This window comes from Vulpes lagopus, chromosome 22 (genome assembly GCF_018345385.1).
Source record: "Vulpes lagopus strain Blue_001 chromosome 22, ASM1834538v1, whole genome shotgun sequence".
NCBI classification, from domain to species: Eukaryota; Metazoa; Chordata; class Mammalia; order Carnivora; family Canidae; genus Vulpes; species Vulpes lagopus.
This window is the reverse complement of record NC_054845.1, coordinates 23,033,124-23,054,534: the sequence shown is the minus strand read 5'-3', so window position 1 is coordinate 23,054,534 and position 21,411 is coordinate 23,033,124. Positions and strand designations below refer to the sequence as shown.

Sequence of the window (21,411 nt, the reverse complement as noted above, 5' to 3'; positions counted from 1 at the left end):
TTCCTTTTACGAAATGAGTAGTAGCTGAGGTAAGTGGTTAGCTAGGAAGACTGGCCGGTTCCATCATCTTTGCAGGAAGATGATGCTAAGAATCTGTTAAACCCAGTACGGCTCAAGGACTAGAGCCCTGTCTGTCCTTTGCCTACTTCACAGACCTGGCACTGTGCTACGTGATTTGGTTATCGGGGTACTGTTGCGTCTGCCGATGCTCAAGTTTCTCTGAAACTTTCAATATTGTGGGTCTTGAGAAAAGAAAGGGTGGATTCTCTGACATACAGGAAGCAAATGTGTAGCTCCTGGCTAATAAGTGCAGTAAGTTTAGAAGAATTTGGGCGAAGAGTCACTTTCACACCATCTGGTTTGCAAGATGACAAGGAGGAGAAATAGGCCCTTTACCTTCCTCTTCTAGTTGCTGGAGAACACTGATATTTAAGTAAGAAACTGGACATTTGATGAAAAGTCACATTGACTTAGGTCAGTCTCTCTTTTTTTTCTTTTCAAAGATCTTATTTATTTATTCATGAGAGACACACGAAGAGAGGCAGAGACATAGGCAGAGGGTCCGGTGGGGAGCCTGATGCGGGACTCGATCCCAGGACCCCGGGATCACAACCTAAGTCAAAGGCAGATGCTCAACCACTGAGCCACCCAGGTGCCCTTCTTAGGTCAATTTCTAACCCATTTACAAAATTTGAAGGTCATGCAGAAAATTTTAAAATAGAAAAAGACTAACCACAATACTAAAATTCTACTATAATCATAACATTTTGGGAGATTTCATTCTTTTTCATGTGCATACTTTAAACTATATCCTGTTAAATTTTGGTCAGGAGTCATGAACTGCAATGTCTCCCAAGGGCCCCTGGGTGGGGACTGTGGATCAAAGGGGTTTAGGTGTTCCTTATGTAAAGGGAACAATTACTACTCAGCCCCAAGTGATTGTTGGGATGCAAATGGACTCAGTTTTGCCACTTACTCTGATTTTTTGAGAAGAGCCAAACAAATGTGATTTTTATGTAAATTTTATCAATTTAAAATGTTGGTTACTACATTAAATTTTTAAAAGCATTTTCATAAGGCAAAGATAAATACATGAGCTGACAGTTTACCACATTTCCCTGGTCATAAACATTTTCTGTTACTAAGTAGCCTCTGAGAGCATCATTTTTACAAAGCCGCATAATAGGACATTGTGTAGATGTAACACATTTTACAGTCTTTCATCTATTTTTGCACATTTAGAGGTTGTTTCCACTTTTTCTCTGCAATGAACATCTTCATGCGTACTTCTTTGTTCTGTGTTGTTGGTGGAATTACGGAATCAAAGGGCATGATTGCTTAAATCACTCTTTATGTACCTCATCAAACATTTCCCAAAAGGTTTGTATGAATTTATGCTCCTTCTAGCAGGGATGTATGAAAATATAATTTCACCTTATCTTTGTAATCGCTGGAATATACACCAGGATTAAAAAAAAAAAACTGGCAAAGGAGAAAAAGGTACCTTCTTGTTGATTTAATTTGCATCCCTGTTTATTAGTTAGAGTGAACATTATTCCATATGCTTGTTTACCACTTTTCTTTCTTTTGTGAACTGTTTCCTTTGTCCATTGCCTATGGGGAGAACTCCTGCTTTGAAGTCTTAACAATGTCAATCCATGCAGCAGCCAGGTATAAATAAACATCAACACCTGCTTCGTGTTTAAAACATCTGTTTTAGGGGGCTTTTCTTTTCTCTATTAGTTGTCAGCTTTCATCCTTGGATCTCTCAGTCTCACACGGCAGCATCCAAAACGGAGGCAAAATGATACTGGCTGTGGCTCCTTAATTCATTTTGCGGGATACAATTCTCCGGAATCAAGACTGCTGAGGTTTTCCATCTATGTTTTATGACTAAATACTGAAGGAATGGTTATGAATTATTTTGACTTTACAAATACAAGTCTTAATACTGTGATACTAGGCACAAGACTAATTCCTGGCCTTAGGATCCCAGACTCAAAATTCCAGAGCTCAGAGGGGACTTACAGGTTCTTTATTCCAAACTGCTCCTTTTGCTAATGCAGAAATTGACTTCAGGTTACTTGTCCAAAGTCACACAGCTAGCAAGTAACTGCAACATAGTTTATTATCCGGGCCTCTGGTCTCTAGATTAATTTACCTTCCCTTTAGCCATGCTGCTTTGCTCCGGTGCTACATGCATTGCTATTTTTTGCAATATAATTTGATCCTGATATCTCTGAATCCAGCTCATGAATTGCTGCATTTCTGTACACTTATGTCAGAAATCCATTACAGAAAATAATTATTTCTCCCTGTCAAGCCTGATGAAACATTTTCATAGAGCCATGGACAACCTTCATAAATACTGGTTTTGTTACTGTTTTCTTCCAAAAGATATGGTGGCAACAGTGGGAGCCGAGAAGAAAAAGTAAATCATCAAATTTTCAGTTTATTAATAGCTGAAGTCCAGAAATGCAGCCCAGATACTTTTTCAGAGGTAAAAATTTGCATCATTACTGCAGAGGTTCAAACCCAGTTTGGGGGCAAAAAAAAAAAATTGAACTGGTGATTTCTGTACAAAGATATTTGGTGTCAGTAAGGTACACACAACACAACAAAGCAACTACTTGCTTTATTCTTGAAGCTAAAGAGTTAACTATAGATAGCCCGAATGTCCCTCTCAGTTAAAAGGTCTATGTTTTTTTCTGTGGCTGCTGAGCAGATGACCTGAGGGTCTGCCTTTCTTTCTTTTTTTGGGGTGGGGTGGGGGGCGTCTTGCCTTTCAAAGGTAGCAGGGATCCCAAATTAGGCCCAAACTAGTTTTCACACTTAAGGGTCTTATTAGATATTCAGGTGCCTGGGTCCCACTCAAGATAGGATGATTCTGTAGCACTAGCATGGAGATTGGGAATATTTTAATAGACTTTTTAAATATTTATTTATTTATTCATTTGTTTGTTTGTTTATTTATGATAGACATAGAGAGAGAGAGGCAGAGACACAGGGGGAGGGAGAAGCAGGCTCCATGCCGGGAGCCCCACGTGGGACTCGATCCTGGGACTCCAGGATCGCACCCTGGGCCAAAGGCAGGCGCTAAACCACTGAGCCACCCAGGGATCCCCTATTTTAATAGACTTTTAATGTTAGAATAGTTTTAGATTTACAGAAAAAAAATTAAAGATAGCATAGGAGATTTCTATCCACCCCACTTTGAGTTTCCTGTATGAATAATATCTCACACGAGCACATTTATTACATCTAGCGAACTCCTACTGATACGTGATTATTAACTAAGGTTTTATCCTTTATTCATATTTCCTTAGTTTTTACCTAATGCCCTTCTTCTGTTCCAGGATCCGCGTGACGTGTAAGTGTTGTAGCTTAGGCTCCTCTTAGGCGTGAGTTTCTCGGACTTTCCTTGTTCTTGAGGTTAATAGCCAAGTATTTTGCAGAATGTACATCGGTTGGGATTTACCTGATAATTTTTCTCGTGACTAAACGGGGAGGAAGACCACAGAGGTACAGTGCCATTTTCAACATATCATATGAGGGTACACACATCAACATGATTTCTCATGACAGTGCTCACCTTGCTCACTTGGCTGAGAGGCTGCAGTTTTAACTTCTCCCACTTCGGGACATTTCCATGCAGGTGACCTCTGGAGCTCGCTTGGAGGAAGACCGGATGCTGTGTTCACTCTAGAATGCAGGCATGTGTGAGGGTGTTGGAGGGATTAGTGCGTGAAGTGAGGATTATAGAGAATAATAGAGAACCCGACACAGGAGAGTTTGTCTGATGCAACAAGAGGTCTGGGGATGGACAGTCCATACATCAACTGTGTAGTCTGTGCATTGCTTCCTGCTCTTCATTCTCAACTTGTGACCAGAAGAGGGTTTCTCCCTCCAGACTTCGCTTCTATATTCAGGGAAGGAGAAGGTGGAAGGTCAAAGGAACAAAGGACCATGTGAGCTGTGCCTGCCTCTTTAAAAGAGTTCCACTTATATAAAACAGGATTGGCCAGACCGGAGTCCCTGGGCTGGCAGTGACTCAAAGGGATTCTCAGAAGGTGAATAATTTTAACTGACCACATTACCACTTTGCACAAAACCAGAATCCTGTGAGTAAGCAAGAGGGGGTGTTAGGTGTGCACTCGGCAGTGTGCACTAATACGATGTATTTAGATTCTGCAAACAGTCCATGCCTTCTCTGCACCCTTCGTCTCATTCTTTCATAGGGAAGCGATCTTCTAAAAATGCAAATATTGTGTCATGTCCCCTACTGCTTAAAGCAACATTCTTTTTTTAAAAAGATTTTATTTATTTATTAGAGAGAGAGAGCATGGGGGTTGGGGAGAGGTAGAGGGAGAAGGAGAAGCAGACTCCCCACTGAGCAGGGAGCTCTACACGGGGCTCGATCCCAGAACCCTGAGATCATGACCTGAACTGAAGGAAGACACTTAACCAACTGAGCTACCCAGGCGCCTAAAGCAATATTCTTAAGAAAAAAGCCCAAATTCCTACATATGCCCACGAGGTTCTACAGTCTTGGACCTTGCTTTCTCTTCAGATGCACTCACAATGTGTTTCTTTAGTGGTGTAGACACACTCCGTTCCTTCTTCCCAGGCCACAGCCTGCATGCATGTTGTTCTCTCTGGAACATTCTCTGGTTACCTGCACACCATCTCCCTCTTAGCTGGTTACCGCTCTTACCTCCTATTTGTTCTTCGCATCTTTATTTCTCAGTTGAATACACATTCACCCACCAGGCCTTTTCCAACCCCGCACGCGAGCTTAGGTCCCACTGTAATGTACGGAATCACACAGAATCGTGCACTTTTCCTTCATGGTCCTTAACACAGCTGTCGTCTTGAGTCATTCGTGTTATGATTAGGTTGATGATTGTCTACTCCCTAAATGCAAGCTCCACGAAGCAGGCAAGCACCGCATCTATCTTTGCCCATGATTCTGTCCCAGTGCCTGCTGGAGTGGCTGGCATATGGAAGACACTGAGAAGTATGGGTTGAGAGGACGAATGAGGCAAAGCCCACACCACGAGGGAAGAGAAAGTCAAGAGGCAGGCTTTAAACTCAAGCACAAAGGATCAGTGATGGAGGGGAGGCATTCTGAGCCTCGCTCGGGTTGTCACGGATGTTTCCCTTTTCCATCGCCACTGCGTGCTTCCATCTCTACATTCTAAAATGAAGAGACCCCAAAAGAAGAGAAAACAATGAAACAAGCTATTTTCTGTGCCCTCCCTCCCGGGCACCAGCAGCATCACCAGTAGCATAAGGATGAGCCATCCTTGCTCATCTGTAGAAATTGCACAGTGTCAACTCTGATGAATAAACTTTCAGTAGGGATGACAATGCCATTTTCCACATGGCTTACCAGGCGCTCACGCCTCTCTTGACCGAGTAAAGGGGACCAAGAGGAGTTTTTCTGATTTTATTTTCTGATAAAACCATACGAATGCCATTTTGGTTGTAAGACATGGCTGTCATTTTCTTGTCTCGAAGACGATTTTAATTTCATAATCGAGAGAAATAAGTGGCTTCTAGCCCCCAAAACGCTGATCTTTTTGTTTGGATACTTTAGAAGATGCTTGATGACTCCCTCTTTGGGAATGAAGACATGAAGGATAATTATAGAGAACGCTCCAAGGTACAAAGTTTCAGGAATGTGTCACAGGCAGGCTTGAAGCATGGGATTAGGGGTTGTTGTCCCTAGAACACTGACCTTGGGACGCTGACTATTCCAGTAACCTTCAGAAGTTTGCTTGCACGGTCACAAGTTAATTACACTCATGGGAAGACAGGTGGGCAGTCCTGGGAGAGGAGCAGGAGGGTAAAGAATCTCCCAGAAGCAAGGCAAGCAGTTTCTCGATGGATCGGATGGCATCCTCATCCAAAAACGTGGTGCCATTAGCAAGGGGGTGAGGAGAAGGGTGGGGTACCTTCGTGGATGGAGAAGGAAGGGACGGCTTGTCTTTCCAACTGGAGAAGTGCTGTCCAGCCTCATTGCTCACTGTAGCTCTCTGTGTTGAGTAAGTCACGTCTTTTACCTACATTACCTCGCATCCTTCGTGCAGGTCTGCAGGTGCTTTCCTCTTGACAGCCGCCTGAAGAGAATAGATCTATGTTTAAAGGGCTTGTGTTGGGAGGAAGTAGGGCTCTGCAGGAAAGCCTTGGAGCTGGGACCAGGTGGGGCTGAGGTTAATGAGATGTGAGGGGGAGCGGGTGGGGACAGGAGAGAGAAGGAGTGGGGTTCTAGAAGGCTGAGTGAGTGGGGATCCAATTCTTCCACCCACCTCTGCTTTAAATAGGGGAACTATATCTCACCCATTTATTTTTTAATTTTTTTTTTTTTTTTGAGAGAGAGAGCGGGCATGAGCTCTCTAACAGGACAAGGGGGAGGAGCAGAAAGAAAAGGAGAGAAAGAATCTTAAACAGGCTCCAGGCTCAGCAGGAGCCCAATGAGGGGCTAGATCTGGAGACCCTGAGATCATGACCTGAACTGAAATCAAGCGTTGGATGTTTAATTGACTGAGCCACCCAGGCTCCCTCTCACCTATTTTATCTGAATTTTTCTATGTTTTATAGCATTGCTATTTAAAAAGTAATACTTCACTCTTTCTACTAAAGAGTTCCACTGCTAGTAAAAAAAAATAATAATGTTGAAAATCTCTGGCATAGCTAGAGAAAAGATAGCCCCTTCTTTATAGAAGTAATAGGTCAAGTGGTTTGCCCCAGAATGCTTTCTTTGTTGAGGAGTTCAGGATCTCAGGAAAAAGTTATTGCAAAACCAGGATTATTTCCCAGAGTTAACAAGATCTATTCGGTTTACACTCGGAGAAGGCTGTTAAACAATCAGCCGGGGTTCTTGGCCTCCAGGGGCTCTCAAGGCTTATCACCCTGTCTTTGAACTTGGGATAGAGGGGAGGCTGAGGCAGAGGGGATGGAATGAACTCCTTAACTCGAGGTGTGCTCCAAGGCTGCGAGATGTTGCAGGTGTCCCTGGGGTGAGGACAACCCGAGTCGTTTCCCCGTGATCACCCATAGGAGCAGCACCAAAAACGCTCGGGTGAGCGCACCTCGATGATTTCAGCGCCTTGGTTTCATGTAACAGAGATGCTTCACGTAACACATCCTGGATCCTGTCTCCATCCAGGAGCTTTGCAGAAAGAATCCAGTTGAACACTAGATGCCACTGTTGACTCACTCTGTTGCCAATTAGCTGTTAAAGTGTCTCCTTGTCTCAACAAGGAGATGCAATTAAAAAAAAAAAAAAAAGCTTCAGTAAATATGCTAAGTTTTGTTAAATTTCCTTTCATTTAATGACTGATTTGAAGGGTTTTTTTTTTTTTTAAAGTAAAGTTCGGAGGTTGTCATTTTCTAGAGAACGTTTGACAATTGGCAGATAATGGAAAGATAACAAGGCATGAATGTTTCTTAAAGAAGAAAGGTCAACTCCAACTAGAGATCTGTAAAGAAAATCACTTTAGTACCTATTAGTTTCTACCCCCAAAAGACTCCAGTTAACCCTCAAGCCTGCTGTTTCTTTAGCAAATCAGATATGCTTGTTTTTGTGGCATAGCAGACTATTTCCAGCTTTGGTATTTATTTGAACGTTATAATGGGGTATATGCCTAACAGTTGCCTTTATTGCTCAAGAGACCAGGTTGTTGCCCTCATTAGAGAATTTTTTTTTCTTTTTTCTTTTTTTTTTAAGATTTTATTTATTTATTTGAAAGAGAAGAGGGAGAGACTACAGGTATGGAGGAAGGACAGAAGGGGACGGAGAGGGACAAGCAGACTCAATCCCAGGACCTTAGGCTCATGACCTGAGCCGAAGGCAGATGCTTAACCAGCTGAGACACCCAGGTGCTCCAGATTTATCCTTTTTATAGACTTTATTTTTTAGAGCCGTTTTACGGTTCACAGCAAAATTGAGCAGAAGCTACAGAGATTTTCTATATAGCCCCCACCCCATATGTACACAGCCTCCCCCATTATCAGCGGCCCCCACCAGCGCTGTGCACTTGCTACAATCAATGAACCACAGTGACACGTCATTATCACCCAAGTCCACAGTTTAACTCAGGATTCACTCTCGGTGTTGTCCATTCCATGTGTTTGGACAATGTGTAGTGACGTACACCAACCACTGCAGGGTCGTACAGAGTTTTTTCACTGCCTTCACAATCCTCTAGGCCCCATCTATTCATCCTTCCCTCCTCCCTATCCCCTGGCAACCCCTGATCTTTCTATTGTCTCCAGAGCTTTATTCTCCATTAATGTTTTTTCAGTTTAGTTTTTTTTTTTTTTTAAGCTTTCCACTTTAAAAAGTTTTAACACAAAAGGAGAAAGGCTAGCCAACCGCAGGAACCTATCCCATCACTTTAAGAAATCACCAAATTTTACATAATCATCTATTTAATCTTCCTTTCAGGCAGGTTTTAGCGACTTTATTTTGAAATAAATCGTGAAACTGAGGATCAGAGACTCGAAGCAACCACCCTCCCTGATGCAGCTAATTGATGGTGCAGTCTGATTCAAGCCCGATTCTTTCTATTTCCAGAAAGTGTTTCTAGCATTCTTCAGCTTGATTTCTACCAGATATGCGTGCATATCTATCTGAATAGCTACATTCTCTCTTGAAGATCAGTCCTACATAGACATTTTCAAAAGCTTTTAAAATACATTTGCAGGAATCTTCTGAAGAGAACAATTTATTGTTACGCGCAGTTCTGGCTGGGTTTCTAATAGCTATGCTTATTGTGAATGTGTGCATGTTTAAGCATTTTATTCTCCAAAGGAATAAAAAACTACCAGAATATATTTGTGATCCCTTGAAAGCTATATGCTGGCCCGTCAATGGGTGTTGCTCATGTTGAAGACAGTACAAGGTCCTCTCCAGCTTGCACTGCCAACATGGAAAGGCCCCTGGGAGAAGTTCCCTGGACATCTGGCCATTCACAGAGCCCAGCTATTTTTAAGTGAAAGCTGTGCTAACTCTTATTCTCTATAGTCAGTCATATTCCATCTTTAAAACTATCACACCTTTAAGTCCCTGACCCCTCCTGTAGCAACCCCAGGTAACGCCCAATCCAACTACGGTGGCTTGATTTTTCTTCACATAGGGTGTGGTCTGGGATGCCCTTTTACAAAACTGATCAGGTTCTTTTGACTTCCTTTCATCATTATTATTATTTTCAAAGATTTGTTTGTTTGTTTATTTATTTATTTATTATTCATTCATTCATTCATTCATTCGAGCACACAGAGAGAGGCAGAGTCAACAGCAGAGGGAGAAGCAGGCTCCCTGCAGGGAGACTGATGTGGGACTTGATTCCAGGACCCCGGGATCATGACCTGAGCCAAAGGCAAGATGCTCAACCACTGAGCCACCCAGGCGCCCCATCCTTTTGTTATTATTATCATCATTTTGGCAAACTGAGTGCTAAAGCCACACAAGCTCGATGCCTCTCTCAAAGAGCAGATCACTATGAGTTATTTGGAAACACAAAATTGCAAGTAACAATAGAGAGCCCTCGCTCCATTCGAGTCCTCAAAATTCCCTCATCCTTCCAGAACAAATCTGAGCAACTCAGAGACAGCTCTTTGGTGCTCCCATTATAAGGTGCTCAGAGCATTTATCATATTGCACTGAAATACATGTTCCTATGACTGTCATTCCCAGACACGGCATCCTCTTGAGGACCAAACCCTGGTCATCGTAGTACCGCTGGTGATCTGATCTTTTCACAGCGCCTGGCCTGGGTTCTCCAACCCTGACTTCATGTTAGAATACCTTTGGGGTTGGACATGTACAGATGTCCAGCCCTCCCTGAGGCCTCCTGAGTCAGAATCAGGACTCAGGTCCAGCTTGGTGGAGGGATGAAAAACAGGGACTTGGGCAGCCACAGTTCTCCAGGACACTTGCCCACTACCCTGCTTCCCTCACCATTCACTCCCTGCCCCCTCATTTGATTGAAGTATAGGCAGCTTTTCTTATGGACATCCTCAAACAACTGATTTTAAAATATGCTATATAATTCTTCTGCCACAATAAGAATTTTTGAAGACCATACGTGAATTGTTATCCCTTCGAGTCATGACTTGAGAAAAGTAACTTGGAGACGCAGACATTCAATTTTAGAAAATCATCCAGCTTTAGGATGAGGAATCACACCCAGAAGAAAAATGCCTCCTTGTTCATATTATCCATACACAGAGCAGAACAAATGTATAAGCATCTCTTTGGAATTGTTTATGAGGGAAATAGCAAAATGTTGAATCCAAACTAGGATAATAAGTGAGGAAATTAATTGTTCTAAACCCCATATTGTGAATTTACATTCCATAAAATGTTGCAGATATTCTCTTTGTGTTGTATGCTGTTGTTATTATTTGAGTTCAGTGACTATAAAAATCCTCGTAACATCTTTCATAGTCTCACTAGAATCTCAGAGCCCTATTTTTCTCATGATTGTGAATTTAAGTGTGCAGGAACATAGCACCTTTGGTGGATGCCTCTCGAACCAATCTCAAAATATAAAGATTTCTAGGGGCTTTCATTCACTCTTCCATTAAAAAAGATGTTTATGCTAATTATAAGTATTTTATAAAGAAAACATTAAACCTCAGTCGTAAGGCAAGGTCCAAGGTGGCAGTAGACAAACAGGGTTAACTACAAATTTTGATAAAGACAGTTAAATTGAACACCGGGACCCCTCTACGTGGGCATCAGGGACATCTCTGAAAGGGGACATGTGAGTTGAGACCTAAAGGGGAGGGACATCAGTCACGCAAAGATTTGAAGGAAAGCTGGTCCAGTCAGACAGACTAGCACGTACAAAGGCCCAGAAGTGATCAAGAGTTTGGCATAACCGAGGGGCAGAAGGGAGAGGGGTGCACCTAGAGTCTCATTAGGGTGGGATGCTGGGGCAATTGTGAAGGTGGATGTTGTGTCCTCCACTGGGCAACTGCAGAACAGGTTGGTGCCAGGGAAAGCCACAGACTGATGTCCATTAAAAAAAAAAATCACCATTAAAAAAAATCACTATTGCAATTTATAGGAAAGGGATCAGAGGATGGCAAGATCAGCTGGGAATGAGGGAGGGTAAAAGCGGTTTGGATGAGGCTACATGGGCAAAGTTGGAGATGAGTTTTGGAGATGTAACGACCAGTAGCTGCTGGTGGATCTGGATCTTGGAGGTGGTACAGGGAAAGGACAGATCAAGGATGGCTCACGGCTTTCTAGCTGTGGAAGAGTGTGGCGCCATATGCTGAGAGAAGGAAGATGAAGGAGAGGGGCTGGATCATTTTCCACGGAGTGTCAGGAGGTTTTTTTCCCTTAATAATTAAGGAATTCATTTGGTTTCTAAACACGCATGTAATACTGTTTTCTTTTCTTTTGGTAACAGCTCTACTGAGTATAATTCACATCCCATCCAACTCACTTATTTAAGGTATATAATTCAATGTTTTTTTGGTTTTTTGGTTTTTTTTTTTTATCCACAGAGCTATGCAGTTATGACTACAGTTTTAGAATATTTTCATTATTCCAAAAGAATAGTGCTACCTTTTAGCAGTCACTCCTTCATCTTTCTTCACCTCTGCCCTTGCCCCTGCCCCAAACTCTCGGCAACCGCTCATGTATTTTCTGTCTCTATACATTTATGTATTTTGGGCATTTTGTATAAGTAGAATCATACAATATGTAGTCTTTTATATCTGACTTCTTCACCTAGCATAATGTTTTAATGTTGTTCAAGGTGGCATCCTCAGCTTCATTTCAGTGTTTTGAGGCTATTTTTATTCTGAGTAATCCTCTTGGTATGTAACCCCATTCTCTTGGATCTGGTCTTGGAGGATCAAAGTTTCAGAGCAAATGGTGGGTATTTGTCGTTTCTAATGACTGAGGAATATTCCATTGTATACATAGACCACATCTTCTTGATCCATCATCTTTCGATGGACACCGAGGCTCCTTCCACAGTTTGGCTATTGTGGCCATTGCTGATAGAAACATCGGGGTGCAGGTGTCCCGACGTTTCATTGCATCTGAATCTTTGGGGTAAATCCCCAACAGTGCAATTGCTGGGTCGTAGGGCAGGTCTATTTTTAACTCTTTGAGGAACCTCCACACAGTTTTCCAGAGTGGCTGCACCAGTTCACATTCCCACCAACAGTGTAAGAGGGTTCCCTTTTCTCCGCATCCTCTCCAACATTTGTGGTTTCCTGCCTTGTTAATTTTCCCCATTCTCACTGGTGTGAGGTGGTATCTCATTGTGGTTTTGATTTGTATTTCCCTGATGGCAAGTGATGTGGGGCATTTTCTCATGTCACCTGGCATAATGTTTTCAAGGTGTATCCACATTGTAGCATGTATCAGTATTTTACTCTTTTTTATTACTGAGTAATCCTCTATGGTAGGACACACCACATTTTACTTATCCATTCATCAGCAGATGGGCATCGGGGTTTGTTTCCATTTTTTTGGCTGCAATAAATAATGCTGCTATGAACATTTGCGTACAAGTTTTTGCCTGGGTATCCGAGAGTTGTTGTGTTGGCTTATTTGGTCTTGTTTGTTTTTTAATTTGAAAGATATATTTATTTATTTTATTATTTTAAAATTTTTATTTATTTATTTCTTCATGAGAGACACACACAGAGAGAAAGGCAGAGACACAGGGAGAGGCAGAGAGAGAAGCAGGCTCCGTGCAAGGAGCCTGACGTGGGACTCGATCCGGGGTCTCCAGGATCACACCCTGGGCTGAAGGCGGCTCTAAACCGCTGAGCCACCCGGGCTGCCCTACTTATTTATTTTAGAGAGTGTGAGCAAGCATGTGAGTGGAGGGTGGTGGTGGAGGTTGTGGAGAGGCAGAGGGAGAGGGAGAGGGAGAAAGAGAATCCTCAAGCAGACTCCCTGCTGACCAGGGAGTGGATGCAGGGCTCAATCCCAGGACCCTGAGGTCATGACCTGAGTGAAAGTTAAGAGCAGGATGCTCAATGGACTGAGCCACCCACATGCCCGTTGGGTTTTATTTTTTAACACGTGAAGTGTGCAGTCTTTACAGAACAGCCAAATGGAGGAGCCAAGTTGCTGCCATGATTCCATGATTTCTTCTTCCAGCTGACCTTGTGACTTTTGTTGTTCTATATAAGAAACTGTAGTCTGCTGTCAACCAACCCACCTGACTTCTCAGATGGCCACATCAAGACTCTTTCTCTTCTGTACCAAGGCTGCTAAATCTTTCAGCGGGGGGAGTATCGTGCAGGTAGTCAATTGGTGGGCCTTCCATGCTGGAGTGGGCTCACACTATTATTCTCATGGGTGGCTTCCCACGGGGAGGGAAGGGCACCCTGACACAGATTCCCAGAGGTGAGGTGTATGAGGAGGATGAGCTGCATCAGTGAGGCGGTCCTGGGTTGGAAGCCCAGCAAATTGCTTCAACCTACTGGCCCTCATCTGTAAAAACGGCAATAGTCAGCAATATTGATCGCACCGGGCTGTCGTTAAGGGTAAATAAAATAATACTGAGCCTGTCCTGGTGCAGAGTGGTTTCTCAGTAAGTGATTTTATTATTATTATGCAGCCACCTCTCCATGTATCATAATACGAATTTCCTCTCTGGTCAGTCTGGCCTTTACCAAGTCTGCTTAATATCACTTTCCGCATCAATAATACATGGATAATAATAATAATACATATCTCATAGCTTACTATAAAGATTAAATGAGATAAGAACTGTAATGGATGTGGCATAAAATATCTGATCAGCAAATGACAGCCCTGACTTTGGTCAGCTTGTATCTTTTGAGCACCTCCCATGAGCTGCTGTTCGGGTGGGAATACCGTCGTGAAGAGAGTGAGTCCCTGCTTTTGTAGAATCTGCATGCTTACCATGATCGTTATTACTGCAAATCTGGTCTGTGTCACCATGCACTAAGGGGTGAGGAGAAGCAAACATATCTCAGATGATGCCTAAGGAGGGATATTGACCACATTTCGACTTTACCTGGAAAAGCAGGCCCCCTTTCCTCCTCCTTAGGAGCAAACAAAAGCCTCTAAAGAACTCAAGCTGGTGCAGTGAGAGCCCCTGACCCTCCCTCCCGTGGCCTTTCCTGCAGTCCTTGTCCAGGTCCCCCAGGAGCCCCACTGCTGTCAAGGCTGTCTGCTTACAGACCCCAGTGTTGGTTTCTGCTCTGTGTGTACGGTTTTAAGTCAAATTGCCTGCATACTTGGAAATTATTATTGATGTTCTCAACTGTTTACTAATGTGGCAGCGGCTGTGATTTGTGCTTTAATATATTTTTTTTCAAAGCCCATTTACTTTGTAAGTGCCGTTCTAAAGTGCTCCTGGGGACTCCCGGGTGGCAGATGCTCCTGGACGTGTGTGGTGGGATGGTTCGCCAGGAGATGGCAGTAGAGGCACACGATGTTGGTCTCCGACAAGGGGCCCTGGTCCTTTTAGGCAGGGTTTCTCCTACTTGTCCAATGTGTTGTAGCTCTCGTGTGGCTTTCTGATGTAAGCATCCCAGATCATCCCCCAAACAGGACATTTTAGGGAATGTGTTTGGAAACGTGAGCAAGATCTTTGTGGATAGTCTTACCTCCCATCACAATTGCCCACTAAATGGTCGCTGATGGACCGAGGGTAGTACGTTAACCGAGCAAAGTGATGGAGGGAAACTTGCTGCAGTTTTAACAGGACATTGAAATCATATTACAGGTTTGTTAACAATGGAGAACGTATACACGGAAAAAGACTTGCAAAAGAGGATAGACGTGAAAGTTGATTTTCTTTGATTTCAGGTATTAAGATGCTTCCCCTGTGTTATTGTTGTCATTTCTGTGAGGTGATTGGAACAGAGCCCTACTGTCTTTGTAGCGAAGGACACCATCTAAGTGCCTCCAGCTCCTTTCCAGGGTCCTTTTAGAAAACGTCTGTTTATGTCACATATAAAAGGATGCGGCCTGCTGCTGGCTGCCTTCTGTGGGTATCCTAGACAGTTTGATGGGGAAGGAGGGAATGAATATGCAGGCATTTTGAAATCTCTAATACAGGTATGTTTTCCAGCTTCAGCCAAGTCCTAGAAAGAGGTTTCAAAACAGAACCAGAACAGGCACTGCATAGAAGGAAAATGTTGGGGCAAAAAGAAGGTACAGTGGAGAACATATGGTCCTGCTCCAGGCAAAAGCCAAGTCTTTCATGTGCATGCATTTGCCCGCAGGACTAGCTGCACAATTTGTGGGTCCAGGGCAGAAAGAAAATATTGGATCCCTTGTTCAAAATTATTCAGATTTCAAGATGGTGACAACAGGGGAGACTCTCAAATCCAGGGACTCTTCTGAGTGTGGTGCAATATGCAACTGCGTGGGTTTTACACTCATGAGGCCAGCCCTGTGTGTGTGTGTGTGTGTGTGTGCATGAGACAGAGAGAGAGACAGAGAGAGAGAGACAGAGGGACAGAGAGACAGAGGAGGGAAGAGGAAAGCTTTTAAGAATTTCTGTTTTCAATGCCTAGTCTCCTTAAGACAGTGTTTCTCAACCTTAGCACTACAGACACCTAGACCAGATCATTCTTTGTAGTGGGGGCTGCCTGGTGCAGGGTAGGGTGTTTAGCAACATTTGTCGTCTATCCACTAGATGCCAGTAACGCCTCCCACCCCCAGCTGTGACAGTCAAAAATATCTGGAGACATCGCCAAACGTTTCCTTGTGGGGCAAGATCACCTTGGTTAAGAACAAATGCTTTATGGTAAGGTTTTACAACACTCCCAAAGATAGCCTAATGCTTTATCTTCTTTTTTCTTTCTTTTCCCCATCCAAGCATGAAGAAAAATATGAAACACACTTCCAGGCCTATGCCCAGGGGTGTAGAATACCAACATGCAGGCCAGGCTCCTCTGGCTTGGGACGCTCCTGCAGGGTTCAGGGCACACCATGGTTCTGCGCATGTGTAATTGGTCCTGGTTGCCTTGGGTGGATATACATTTCACAGAGTGTCTGTTCTCTGAGCCCTGGAAATGTATCCTTTAATCTCTGACTCAGAAAACCCCTTGACTCTGGGAGGAGGCACCAAAGGCCTTCTCATGACAGGCAGGGAGAGGGCTGTTTGGATTGCTAATTTGTTTTCACTCTTTAGTCTGTTTTTCCTTCATGCTGATGTTCCTCTTTAGACCTTGAGTATGAATAATTCCGCATAGCCTGAGGGAAGAAGCAGGAGGCCGGCTTGTAGAGTTGTTTGTACTGTAATGAAATAGAAAGTTTAAAAGCCCAGTGAAGCCTGAACAGTTGGAAAAGGAGGGAGGTCTAGAATGTACTTTAAAGAACATTCATGAAACATGGCAAACTCTGGAAGCCCCTTGGAGGTCAGGGACATAAATTGCTCACTCACTTTAGAGAGGCACCCACAAGCAGAACTGCACCCCCCACCCGCAAATGTCAAGTCTCCAAGCAGTGTCCCAGTCATTTAAATGCTCTTTGAGATATTTTTATTAATCCCGTATTTTAGGAATTGTCATTTTGAAAGCCGATCTCCGCATTGACATTTTCTGGATTGTGAGTAGTGGCTTGATAACTAGCCATCTGATAGATCTGATCTCTATTATTTTGTATTTGGGTAGGTTCTGGTATGGAGGTGATTGGGTTTAGTCCAATTTAACGGCAAAGAAGTCAAGGACTGTAGGCCTGAGTACTCTTCCAAGCCTTTCGTTGTGTTAATTAGCCACAGGCTGGACATCTTCTTGATAGTTATTCTGAAAATGTACAGGTTTATTAAGCATTGTGTAGATACGTGATAGTATAACTATGAACTTATGTGGTGGTGATTCCTCAAAACTGTGAGCTCTTAGAGGTTTATAAATTTCTAGCAAACAGAACAATACTTATTACGTAGCAAATGCTTAATTAATGTCGAGAACCAGTTGAGAGCCATGATAGAAACTGGATGAACGAGTAGGGTGGATCAATAGAAGCCCTCTTCACTCATGGAAAGACAAATTATCAACATACCCTTTTATTAGGAAAAGAAAGGTAGCATAGAGTGGTAGAATGGGGTTTTAAGCCCTTCCTTCCCATCCTCTTTCTTGGAGGGGATCTTTGACAATTGAAATGAGAGTAGTGGCTTGATAGTTGGAAAAGGAGGGTTGGTCCAATGACCAACATTTGAGTTTTGGTCCAATGGGTCACCTATACTAGCAATAGAAATGTTTGTTTTCTCTGTGGCTGCTATCTACCGAGGAAATGGAAGAATCAGAATATTAACTCTCCTCTCTTGAGATGGGACTGGCTGCCTGAAAGCCTGTCATGGGGATAAATGATGAAAAAGAGAGAAGACTCTAAGGGTGGAGGGTGGGGAAGAGGACAAAGATGGAGACTGGAGAGGAGGAGCTTCTTGATGCCCACCTGAAGGGAACCCCATGGATTCCTCAATGAGAGAAGTAAAGAACAATTTTGTACTGTCCACTGGATTCCTTTTTCAATAAAATACAAGCATGAATCTCAGATACAAAGTTCACGTGTTAGCGATGTTACTGGAGTCATTAATTAATGCGTGAACCAGTAAGATGTTACAAGTGGCTCTAAGGAGAATTCAAAGAACCAGCAATAATGCCGCAATAAACCTACAAATTGATGCAAAACTCAGCTCATTCCACAGCAGGGGTGGGAAATCAATGGGATTTTCAGGGAACAACATTCATTTGCATGTCCGTCGACACGAATCATTTTCATTACTGTCAGTTACGTACAATTTACAGTTGTAAAACAGCTCAAAGTCAATAAGAGGCACAGAGGTCTCATAGAGTCAAATAACTCATGGAAGATAGTACTTAGACAATGCCCACCTTTCCACTGAGGACAACTTGGAATCTTTTTGGTCCATGTCAATCTTTTACAATTTTTTTTCCTACACGTATATATGTTTAATTGTCTAATAGTCACATTTTCCTTTGGGAAACAGACTCTACTTTCAGGAAAAGCACCTGATCTATGACTTCCTCTTCAAACAGCTTCAACAAGCCAGGATGAAACGTGTGTGGGGAGCATTTAGGATGAGTGGAGCAGGCTGAGAAGAGAGTTGTTTAACCACAGGGTGTAAGGCGGCACACGTCCTCAGAGAAAGCCAAGCTTTGGACCAAGTGTTACCAACCTGAGTTTCATCTCACTTAGCCTCTGCCCTACCTTGAGCTACATTCCGGGGCACATCAAAGTCTCAGCGTTACAACTTAGAGCTCCTTCAAGAACAGAAGATCCCAGCATTGCCCATCCACAATTCTTTGAGTGCTCTTGTGGGGCTGGCTCTCTGTAGGTTGAAGGGGAAGGAGTGTCATTAGAACAGTCCTTCATGTGATTTGGAGGGCGGGAAGGAAGGACTGGGTATGTGGAGGGCAGAGGGGGACCTTCAAAGTGGAAAGAACTCTACGTGAGGAGGATGCTAACAACCTTGGGCAGTAATGGTTTTTCTTTCATCAGAAAGATCCAAAAATGGGGGGGAAAATGCAACATCTGAAAAGTCAGTGCTGACTGTTTTTTGTTGACTTCATAGCTCAGACAGAAAGAAACCATCTGAAGTTGAGCGGTAAAAATAGGAAAAAAACCATGCTTTTAAAAGAAGGAAATATAAATATAAATATAAATATAAATTGGTGGGGAAAAGCAATGTGCCTGAGGTGGCCTGCTATCTGAATCATGGAGTCGTGGGTCCCAAGAGGAGTCATATACAATATCAACCTCCAGGCTTGGGGGTGCAAGGTGATCCTTGCAAATTTACCTTTTTATGAGGAATTTGGCACAAACCATTGCTTTAGATTATGACGCTCTATCATCCCACTTATTTTCCCCCTTCTTCCTCAATAGGCAAACAAACGTTGGTGGGGAGCTTCTAAGTCTCTCCTTGCTCTCGATGTTTTGAAAATCCATGACGAATAATAACAGTTCACGTTTTACTGCCAAAGAGCTTGAACCAGTTAGTCTGAAGAAGAGGCAAGAAGAAGACACAGAACTTCTTTTAAAACCATTAAAACTCTTTTAACACCAAGTGTGGCTAAATTACATCCGTGCATTAGAGAGAGTTTAAAAGCCAGATGCCATATGTGGTTTTAACTCATTTTCATAATTTTAGCTTTAATTCAGAATAGCAGGGGTTCTTGGATTGGTTTAGAATCTTCCTCTCATTGTTAATTTAAATATGAAAATGAAGCTGTAGACTTGCTCTTTCCGAGTAAACATACAGACCAAAATACGTCTGGAAGCTTGTGAGAATTTGAGGCTTTTTTTTTTTCTTATGTGAAGAGTTGGAACAACAACAAAGTTAAGCCAGAATGGAGAACTGACTTCTTCCTGCACTGTATTTATGTCACTTCCGACGTCTCAAAGAGAAGTTGGCTCTGAACCATTCATTTAAAATAGGTCGTCTGTGAATTAACAGAATGTAACATCCCCAGTTCTCAGCTGAATTAAATAAATAATCCAATCTGGGCCCCTGGTGGATACAAATGTCTGGTTTAGATCTCCCAAGTTACTAGGAGAGTGATGACTGAATCAGGGGGAAAAAGGCAGAGGGAGTTTGACACATAGAGTGATTTATAAGTCCCTATTGGGTGGAAAAATCAGTGTAAAATCAATTCGAGTTTTACCTGCGTTATGTTCTCTTTCAAACCGCATGAGGCTTCAGGAATGGTCAGTATATTAGATGTGTAGAGATACAAATGCACATCGTGTGCCTGGAGGTACTTCTCCTCTAGGTGAGTCTTGATGGATGCATGAGGCTGGGGGAGTGTAGAGGAGATGTGGCCTCCTTTTCCTGATCATGCCAGAAGTGGAAGCTGAGAAAGGGGACTGGGTTATTGAAAGCACCTTAGCATTCTGAGGTTGTGAGGGGCCCAGAGAAAGTGGGAGTGATGGTTTCTGAGTCCATATGCATACGGACTTACCACACTGCCAGAAAAGTTGGAAAGAGAGGCTAGTGAGAAAAACAGACACACAGAGAAGGGCCCCAGTTGTCCTGCGGTCGCTCCTTCGCAGGTGACATGGCAATGGCCAGGTCCTCAGCTGTCATTGGTTCTCAGGTCGTCTGCTGCCAGTGAAAGAGATTAAGAGCTCAAGTGCTCCCCGATGGGGTAGAAACATCCACTTTTGCTTGAATTGATAGAATTTTAAGGCCGGAATGTCCCTGGATGGCTGTTCCGGAAGAGCCGAAGTACCAATCCGCTGCTGTTATTCTTATTATTAAAAGTTTATTTCCACTTGACAACAGTGGCTGTTGTGATTTCACCTTCTCCGGTGACAGCTCTTAAGAGGACCAGGGCTGCCTGGAGTCCCAGCCTGTCTGCGAATGGCTATCTTCTGGGTGCTTGGGGGATCCTGGTCTCCAGAATTATCCCCTCTCTCCTGGGATGTCAGGTTGATCGTTGAGAAAATGCCAGGTTAGGGGGCTCCTGAGATCACAAAGGTATTCCGAGCCTGAAATGGAAGATCCAGATTTGTTATGGTGCCATAAAGTCACAAATGAGTGTTGAGAATGGAGGGCTTGAGGGGTAGCTGAGTTGGTGATACCGACATTCAGATGTCTCCTACCCTGGTGCGGGAGCAGACTGGCTGTGGCTGGGGAATGGTACTACTTACAGTCCATACATACATATATTCTAGAACCTGTAGCACAGAAAAATACTTCATGGAGTATTGAGACTGTCCCTCGGAAAGTCTCCCGGGGATAGGTGATGACCATTGTATGATGTGAACTAATGGGACTGACGTTTGGGTATGGATGAACTAAGTGTGCCTTCTTTTTATAGGAGCACTTCATTTCAAGTTCTGAAAACCAGCAGGAGACAACAGAAAAACCTTCCACTGCAGATCAATGGCTGAAATATCTCAATTCAGAGCTGGCCCACCCAGGCCTCTCAAGTCTTGTAGCAACTCTTCACACTTGGCTGGGAAAAAAAAAAAAGTTTAAATTACAGCAATTCTTTACACATAACTGAGAAAAAAAGATGTTCAAGTTAACCCAAGCTGTTAAAAAATTCTTTTTATCTAAAAATTAAAAAAAAATTAAAATATTTGCACAAGGCAAGGTTTTGACTGAGCACCTAAAAATGTAGAGGGAAAATGTTTCCTTCCTACCCCAGGCCCTCAGTCCTTCATTCTTCTCCCCAAAGACAACAGCTAAGAGAATTTCCTGGTATAAGCTGCCAGAGACAGTCTTTTCAAATCCAAAGGTTTATGTGTATGTTTATGGGTCTATCGTCTTCTCAAATGCAAGTGTATGTGTGTGTGTGTTTACCCCATGTCCATAAATATTAGCACATTGTACATATTGTTCTGCATTCTGCTTTTTTACATATCTTGGAGATGATTTCATATGATATTTGAGCCACCTCATTTTTAAAACGCTG

General features: G+C 43.0%; 1 protein-coding gene across 1 annotated transcript in view; it reads left to right on the top strand.

The window, feature by feature from the left end:
- Positions 1 to 21,070, top strand: part of MREG (melanoregulin) — an 89,436-nt gene extending 68,366 nt beyond the window's left edge. Inside the window, exon 4 of the mRNA XM_041737335.1 lies at positions 20,812 to 21,070. Within this exon, the coding sequence (XP_041593269.1) occupies positions 20,812 to 20,834 (23 nt within the window). The 3' untranslated portion in view covers positions 20,835 to 21,070. The remainder of the gene's footprint in view (positions 1 to 20,811) is intronic.
- Positions 21,071 to 21,411: the final 341 nt, after the last annotated feature.